The sequence below is a fragment of the Geospiza fortis genome, unplaced genomic scaffold (assembly GCF_000277835.1).
Source record: "Geospiza fortis unplaced genomic scaffold, GeoFor_1.0 scaffold192, whole genome shotgun sequence".
Classification (NCBI taxonomy): Eukaryota; Metazoa; Chordata; class Aves; order Passeriformes; family Thraupidae; genus Geospiza; species Geospiza fortis.
The window spans coordinates 3979264-3988079 of record NW_005054315.1 but is presented as its reverse complement, the minus strand read 5'-3'; the positions used below and the strand labels follow the sequence as shown (position 1 = coordinate 3988079).

The following is an 8816-nucleotide window of genomic DNA, read 5'->3' as shown; positions in this document are numbered from 1 at the left end:
AATTTGTACCTTTGAATAAGTTTATTTTGATTTCTTAAAATTCATATACTGATGCAGAAATTACTTCTCTCCAAACTGCAACATAATGAGTTCATACATACAGGGAGGTGGCTTGCTTTTACTTTTTTCCCAGGAATAGAGTTAAGTTTTCCCACTGTTTCTTACTAACCATCCCAGTGGATCCCAGTGTTTCTTACTAACCTCTCCTGACTTGGGAACAGCTCCTGATGACTGCCTCTGAATGTTATAAAAGGGAAGGAAGATAAATGAACACATTTATTTGAAAAAGTAGAAATCTAGGGAAATAAAAGTGGTTATTTTGGAGTGCAGATAAGAACTTGGGGTAAATGCAATGTATTTCTAGTTCTCAGTGGACACAGGACTGAACAGTCACAATGGATCTTCATGACTCCTTACATGAATATTTTCAGCTTAATTTCATGTGTTTCTACGCCCTTCTCTCTCTACTCTTGGCAACTCTTACCTCACCAGCAGGTAAGAGTCCAAAGGACAACCAGAGAAATCCTGAGGTCTGACAACAGACCAGAAAACTAGGCACAGGCAAAGTCATCCCACAGACAAACCTGGGAGCTGGGATCCATCTAAGACCTGCCTCTGCAGAGTGTACTGAGTAGCAGCTAATGCTTTTGTGGTGGTGTGAGAGTAATGTGTGTCTGTACTGTACCTGAAGAGGCAGTGGGTAGGAGGGATAGGTAGAAATTGTTGCTGCAGAAGGACAGAACCCAGCGTAGGTCAGGATCTGCTGGGCAGGATTGTACAGGATCTGAGGAGGAGGTGCAGCACTGAAGGCAATTTGGGACAGAGGTACCTGTTGAGCACACAAGACAATATATCAGTACAATGTAGAGGGGGCTGGAGCAGGAGCTGCTCCTAACACAGGCAACAAGACAATTTAACATCTTTCTATTTTCCAACACAATATTAGCACAAAAAACCAACAGACAGAATGAGAGGAGGGTGTATCCGGAATGAATTTTCTAGGTAAAAATACACAGCTATTTTAATCTTCTTCCCTTGGAAAAAGGCTGCTGGTGCTTCCCTAGCAACAGTTACAGAAGCACTGGCAGGACTCCAGATCTGAGACACCCTGAAGTGCACAGCATACAGCTTTGGCTGCCTCTTCTTATTCATCCAGCACCAAACACCAAGTCCTTCACCATTTGCTGCAGATTCCTTCCAATGGCAACTATCTGATGCCCTCAAGTCTTTTTTCTCTGCTTTCCTACACAGATTTATCTAGATCTCCTTTTCCAGACCAGCTGCTCCTCTTTCACAGCTCACTCTCATTTGGGAAATGGAGTTTTCTGCTGGCTCTCCAGCATCACTCTCAGTGTGCTTACCTCATTCCTACTGCAGAAAATCCTTCTCTCATGGCTTTATTGGTGTGTCTTTTAATTACAATGCAAAATGAAGTTTGAATGAAGAAGTGATAGCTGCTATTAAACCAGCTAAAAAATCTTAGTCAGGAAGAAAGATCAAAAGCTGGATGTGAAAGAGGGTTTGTGTTAAACCCTAAAATCCTGTGCTATATAACAATTTGTGAAGGACAGCAGGGCAACAGAGCTTTGTGAAATATTTTCATGAGATAAATCCAGTGGTTTCTTTTATTTCCTTTGTTTTTGTTAGCAGATTCCTCCACATGAGAGCATGGAATTTTCTTTTCACTGAAATAATAAAATATGGTAGTTGCCAGACAAATGCCGAAAGCAGCAGCCAGGATTTTTTTTTTTTCCTTTCAAATTTATCAGTGGGAGATATAAACTACTGCACCCTCTGGAGACAGTGTGAGATCTCTCTGTGATTGAGAAAGAGGTATATTAATTGTGTTTGTACATGGAAAACATCATCTAGGCCACTGATGTACCATATAAGGTTACTGAAAAATCTAGGCCTTAGTTTCCTGGGGAAATCTGGCATTTCAGGAGCTGGCATGGAGAAAGGCTGGGATCAAAGGCAGAGAGCTTATTTCACAGGAGAAGGCAAAAGTCTCTCATCTTCAAGGCACTCTCCTTGAAACACTGTCATCTGCAAGGTACCCACCTTTCTACCTGCCCTGCTGGGTGGATATGGTGGGGAAAAGACACTGCCTCAGGAGTAGGGAGGAGCAGGTAACTTGCTTGCTCCAGACCCAAAGGTTTGGGGCCAGTGCACAGCCCCAGAGTGCACCCTTCTTCCTTCAGAGGAGGGATAACATCAGATCCCTCTGACATAAATGAGTCAAGAAACTTTACCCACAGATGTGAAATATAGATGCCTGTTCTGCATCTGTCACCAACTTTCTGGTGTGGGTCTCTGGGTGCTGTGTGACCCCCTTTGGTTTCTTCTCTTAAGGACCTCTCTCAGTCCTCTCACATTCTATCCACTCACAGAGCAATGCTCTCTAATTGCTAAGGACGAACCTCTCAATAGTCCTAGAAGACAAATCTGGGGAGTCATCCATGCCACAGCTACTAATTCAAAGCACCTTATTATCATGCTATCTGGTCTCAGCTCAGGGCCAGCAACAATTTGTGGTTACTGAAGCTGGTTGGATGCTTTTATCAAGTATTCCAGTAATTACTCTGTGTTAAATTACTCACCTAAAATACACGGGTGGGTTGAGACATTCTAAACTGCACCAACACCCAAGTCAAAGAGATAAGGAGCTATGAACTAGCCAGGAGTGCTAACAGCACCAGCTCACTCAGCTCACTGGCCTCACACAGACCTGCCAGAGCATTTATGTCTGACCTCCAGCTTCTTTTCACATCAGACTGCACCTGTAGTTGCATGAGTGCTAAGCCATGAACCCATGGCAAGTAGCTCAGTAATTAGGGGTTCATTTTGCTTTCCTTTTTAGAGCAGGGTGAAGGAAGAGGAGAGGGGATAAAGGAATGCTATTTGATCTCTTCAGATTCCTTTAAGGACTGCAAGAAGGAGACTAATTAAAACAAATTTAAAAGGCATCCCCTTCCCACCATCCTCCCCTCAGGACTATCAGTAGTTCAGATTAATGCAGCCCTAAACTCAGGGCAGGCAGATTCCTTGGCAAGGTGTGTCAGACAAACATCCAGAAGTCATCAAATGAACACGGGAGAGGGAAGGGAGTTTCTAGATTAACTCCTCATCAGCAAGTGAAATTTTCTATGTAATTCTTTACCTGCAACTTCTGTAACAAATAATCACTGTGTGTTATCATTTTGGGTACCTCGACTACATCTATTGATGTAATATCTTGATCTGCTTTTCTGTTAGAGGTGACTTTAAGGTAACTAACTCCATGTCCTATATCCAAGCATGCTGTAGATCTTAAAAGGAGATCAGGGGAGCCTCCAGGGTCTGCAGGGAGTTTGTCACAAGAAAGAAAAGCCAAAATAATCCAAACAACACTTTTTTTCTGTCCAGGAAATATGATGGGTTTAAAGGAAAGGGCACTGTTTTGCAAACTCTCCCCTTTGTAACATGGATTGGCTGCCAGCATTCCCCAGAGATAAACATGATGTTTTTTGTTTGACTAGTCAGCCTGGCCTTGTGTTTTCTGGAAGTCAATCCCAAAGCAATGCTGTGAGGCATTTCAGGGGGCTATGCAGTTCTCCCTGCAAAATGCCAGTGAGCATTTATGTCAGAAGGTGACATCTTAAAGCAAAGTAAATAGTTCTCTCACATACTTTAAAGGGTTTTTTTCATGTTTTTATTTCAGTCCCATGCACCTTTCTTTTCCTCTTCTACTTTATGTTTTCTTGGCCCCTGTCTTCCCCTAAGTGTTACTCCTTTTGTAAGGAAAGGGAGCAGCAGATTAGCAAATTATTTCTGGTACTAACTCAAAAGAACCCTGAGAAAGCACAGGCAGGAACAAGGAGCAGTCATTGCATTTTGGATTGCTGCTTTAGTAAGGCTTTCACAAGCATAGCTGAGGTGACTGACACAAATTCATCTTTCCCTTGAACTATGACATCCTTTTCCTGCTCACACTCAGTGGAGACATTGAACAGCTTATTCAGATGAGGTTTTTAGCTGGAGCCCTGACAGGCTCACTCCAGCTAAGCCTGGGGTCAAGCTGCTCATCCACTGCTGCTGTGATTTCCCTCCGTGGTTTTATATCACCCAGTCAGAGGACCCAGACCATGACCCAGGCTCTGCCTCCCAGCAAGGGAATGTGCCAGATCACATGGAGGCTGCAGTTCTCCCAGGAACATCTCCTTGGCTTGATGTTCCTCACGAGCAGTGCAGTGATGGCCCTGCAAAGCACAGAGCTGTATCAAAGCATCAGCCCAAATCTCATGTAAGTTTAGGTTTGAGCAAGACAGGTTAGGTGGACTCAGGCTTGTTCTCTGCATGCTTCCCACAGCTGCACTCACACCCACCTTCTAGGCAGGAGAAAACATTTGGGGGCACTAAGCTGCAGTGCTCTCCCAAAAACTTACTGTAGAAGATAGCTGCCTTCACTCCACATGGAAGCTGCTCTTCCCCTCATTTCCTACTGTGGTTGTTTCTGTTCCCCTTCTGCTCCTCTCACAGGGAGGGGATGAATTAAGATGGTAAAACTGCTTTCTACTCCCTTTGGGCAGCTGCAGTCTTCAGTGGCTGGCTGCAATCTGTTATCAATTCCTTGCAGGAGTCCCCTGCATAAAGGAGAGCTCAGCTGCACGTTTCTCACATGAGATAGCTCAGGGCACTTGTTTGGCTTAAGCTGGACAGAGGAATATTTCCAGGAAACATTGCAACTGTTAACAAAGGTGAATTTCAAATAATTCATATGTCCCTGCTCTACTTTAAACATGGTTTTAAGCACCCAACACATGTTGTAGATAGCCTGGGCATGCTTCCTAAGGAATGCTGGGGGGTCAGAGCTGTCAGGCCGGATGGCCTCAAGTCTGACTGGATCTTTGGCTCTGACTGGGTGCCAGTTCTGAGCAGCCCCTTCCTGCCACTCTGCTCCCTGTCCTGATGTACAGCTCATCTGTCTTGCCTGCTCTGTCTCTCAGTTATCTCTCATGCCTTCTCTTGCCTGCTTTCTCTCTTTTTTTTCTTTTTACCCATCTTTCTATTCAGTTTTCTCCTCTGTGTTAAACTACAACAGTGACCAGACACATCATGGATCTAAAATGGCCCATGCTGCTACCACACATCTCTTTGGTTCCTGCATTTCACCTCCATCTCCATACCTCTGCCCATTTAGTTCTGCTACTCTCCTGAGAGCCTAGTAAATCATGAGCCCCTTGCTTGGTCTGTAGGCATTGCTTTAGCAAACAGGGCCACTGACAGTGATAATCCCAGAAACAGCAACTTCACCCTTTAATGTGTCAGTAAATCCAGGCAAATGAAGGACTTTACTGGAGAATCCCTTTCACTGCACAGTCCCTTCCGAATGCTGTGGTGCACACAAGCACAGCATGGTGGTGTGGCACAGGGAGTAGTTAGTAGGCAGCATTCCTTAGCGAAGCAAAACAGGATGTTGAAGTGTCCCGAACACACAATTGTTTAAATAAACATTTAACTGGTACTTCAGAATTCATCCCCATTCTTAGGGAAACGAACTACACAAGGCTGAGCAGTCGCACGTAGGACTTGACTTTTACATGTTAGCCACAAATTAGCATCCTCAGACTCCGTGCTGGTCCACACATTCAGTGATGAATTAGAAGGGGAAAAATATATGCCACCAAGTGAATTGCCAGCATTTGTTCACACTGTTGTGGTATTTTTCTTCCATTCATGTATTTGACCGGGCTTGACCCACTTAGCTGGGAACAGCTGGCAACAGCTTTGCCTAAAGGTATAAATCCATGAGAGAGGCTGAATTGTTAAGGGACAATGACTGAAAACATCCCCCCCATTTGTTGAGACCCCAAGGCGCTCAGCTGAGCTGGAGGAGGTGAACTTTTGCGTGTGTAATGGCTAAACCTCTGATCTGATAAGGCACAGGCTGTGAGTGAGATAGGAGCTGGATCCCGTGGAGATGGATTGTTCCCACTGTCATGCTAATTTGTGGTCTCTAGCACAAACCTCTGGGTTGTGGGGGTCCCCCTCCTCCCCCCGGGGAAGTACTAGGGCATTCCGGACATTTGCCTGTGGTCTCAGCATCTTTATCTCGACTGATGGGACATAACTGACTCAACTGCTGCTAGGATGGGCAGCTATGCTGTCTTAGAAGGTGTCAAGGATTCCCAAAGCATCCCATAATTCACATTATTATGTCAAGTTCCCCGCCTAGTGGGAGGTATCTGAGTATTCCCACCTGAACCAGAGTGAATACAGACCCACTAGATGCTGTGTTCTGGGGATTTCTCTCCACCACGTCTTCAGGATTTCCTCCACCACCAGACAGATGTGGTCAGTGACCACCACCTTGACCAAGACTGCACAGCAACCAAGCCTTGTCTCTTGTGGGTGGTAATATCCTCACACTCCTGTCCTCTCTCTCTTTCTCTCTCTCTCTTTCTTTCCCCTTATGTGTGTCCTTGGGTGATGTTGTTGCACTTTCACATTGCAATGCTTTAATCTTGTATTACTATAGATAATAACCACCAAAACTGCTCCATAGCTGTTTTCCTTTGCAACCAAATTGTTTTATAATAAACCCTGCATTGTTTATTTAAAAGCAGTGACATTTAGTGTTGTTTCATTCTAATCTGCTCCAAGGGAGCTATTAACAAGAACCTGGGTTACACTCTTGGTACCTTCTATGGTGGCTCACATTCCAGACTCCCACAACACCCTGGAAACATATTTAAAGCATCTCCTTTTTACATTTATACTTCCTTGGTCTTAATTTGATAATGCCAACAAGCAGAAAGCCCTCACATAAGGCAAAAGACTGTGAGCCTTACCAAGTCTTTAAACGCCCCAAGAATGGCTGCGGTGATAATCCCCAGGAATAAACCAATGATGTTGAGGACTGTGGAGGACCACAACAGTCTGTACAGGTGGAGCACATCCTGACAGCTGCTCACACCAAGAAACTCATAGTAGCTGGAGGACTGGTCTGAACTGAAAGAGAATGCAGAGACAATGTCACTGCAGTGGGAATGGTTTTGCACATAATACAAGATCCTGCTTGCTTTCCTCTTTGGCAAAGTACTACACCCATGCTCCCACCAAAAACTGTTCAGAAGAACCGGAGAAAGCCCTGCTGAAAAACTGGCTCTGCTAAAGCCAGCATCAAATGTAATCCAAGCCTAGTTTGGCTGATTGATGGTGTTTTCCAGCATGGACCCTTCTTTATTTTTTGTTCAGTGTCTCTAAACAGAGACATAATCTTGGAATATGGAGGCTGCCTTTCCATTTAGCTACCAGAAAAAGCTTGCTTAGCTTTGCTTTTTTCCCCAGCTCACCTAGAAATCTGCTGGCATCTCAAAAATTGGGGAAGGCAAGTTGCTTAAGCATTAATCCAGCTACAGGAAGGGAGATATTGCCAGCTAGCTACATTTGTTTATGGTGTCTGTGGTTCCAACACAGTACAGTATAAAGATGTCTTTACACTTGGGTTTGTACTATCCAGAAATCTTTGTTCATATTTCTACACCACACTGGTTATTGTAAATCAGGCATGTGGTAAAGTTACACCACATTGTCTTGCCAGAAGCCAGAAATAGCCTACTGCAAAATTTGAAACCACAGGTTCCCGCAGTTCTTTCCAGTACCTACCTTAATTTGAGCCCACTAATGATCTTCTAGGGCAGCTATTTGAATAGGAAAGATTTTTTTTAAATGCCAAGCCTGTTTTTCCACTGTTAGGAAATTGCCAAATTGCCATCAGATTATGGTGGAAACCAGAAGTGGGCAGTTTGTGTTCAGTCTTCTGTTCCCCCATCCCCAGTGCATGTGTGGTTAGGGAAAGCTCTGCAGAGCAGCGCACAACATTTCTGGGAAGCACCAAGCCAGGCACAGTAACTTCTGGAAATATCCAATCAACAGCTTCAGGTCATGATTCTGGCACTGAAGAACCACTACTGCTGAGTTCACCTGGGCCTTGCCATGAGCCCATCTTAACTAAATAAACCTACAGCTTCAGCTGCCATGAGGCTGGGGAAATTTGATTTACAATCCTGCCTTCATATCAGTCTATTCTAGGCTGACAACAAATCACTTTGTGGGCCTCTGCCTCCTCCTGCTTCTCTCTAGCTGTCCTGTGAACTGGAATTGCCAAGTCTCCAGAGCATCATGACTGCTTTTTTACCCTGGATTTGTCCATGCCAGTGCCATAAGATCCTGCTGTCCACAGTAGAATGTTGACAATAGCAGAACACACACATTTAATATATCACTGGATAATGTCACAGGAATGAACAGTCCCAAGTGTTTCAAACAAACTGTTGAAGATTGCATGCAAGATGTTTTCCATTACCATCTGTATGGCAGATTACCTTTGTCAAGTGAGCAGTTTGCCTTATCTCTCTCTTTGAGTGACCACATTCACACCTCCCTCGGGAGGGGACCTCTGCTGATAACAGACTATTGAATATCAGTGCATGATTGATAAGAACTATAACATCCCATTGTGAGATGCTCCACCCAGAGGGAGGAGCCAAGCATTGCTACCCTGATATAGTCTGAGATTCTGGAACACCAGCACGGTTTTTCTCCACGGGATTCCCTAGAGGAACAGCAGCTCTTCTTCCTACACTGGATCTTCAGAGGAAGACTACATCCTTCTCTACAGATCCTCCTTGCTCCAACAGAACCACGCTTGACACTTCAGAGGACTGCAGCCACATTTTCAATCGGACTACCACCAACACCCTGACCCACAGGGTGTCAGGTTGGGTTCTGACTCTGTCAGTGTTGTTCTAGTGGACTGCATTGTTTATTTTATT

General features: G+C 44.5%; 1 protein-coding gene across 1 annotated transcript in view; it reads right to left on the bottom strand.

Annotated features, from left to right (window-relative positions):
- TMEM255B (transmembrane protein 255B) overlaps positions 1-8816 on the bottom strand; it is a 67781-nt gene that overhangs the window by 2735 nt on the left and 56230 nt on the right. Inside the window, exons 7-8 of the mRNA XM_031056202.1 lie at positions 6831-6990; positions 686-829 (exon numbers count right to left, since the gene is read on the bottom strand). Of these exons, the coding sequence (XP_030912062.1) occupies positions 686-829; positions 6831-6990 (304 nt within the window). The remainder of the gene's footprint in view (positions 1-685; positions 830-6830; positions 6991-8816) is intronic.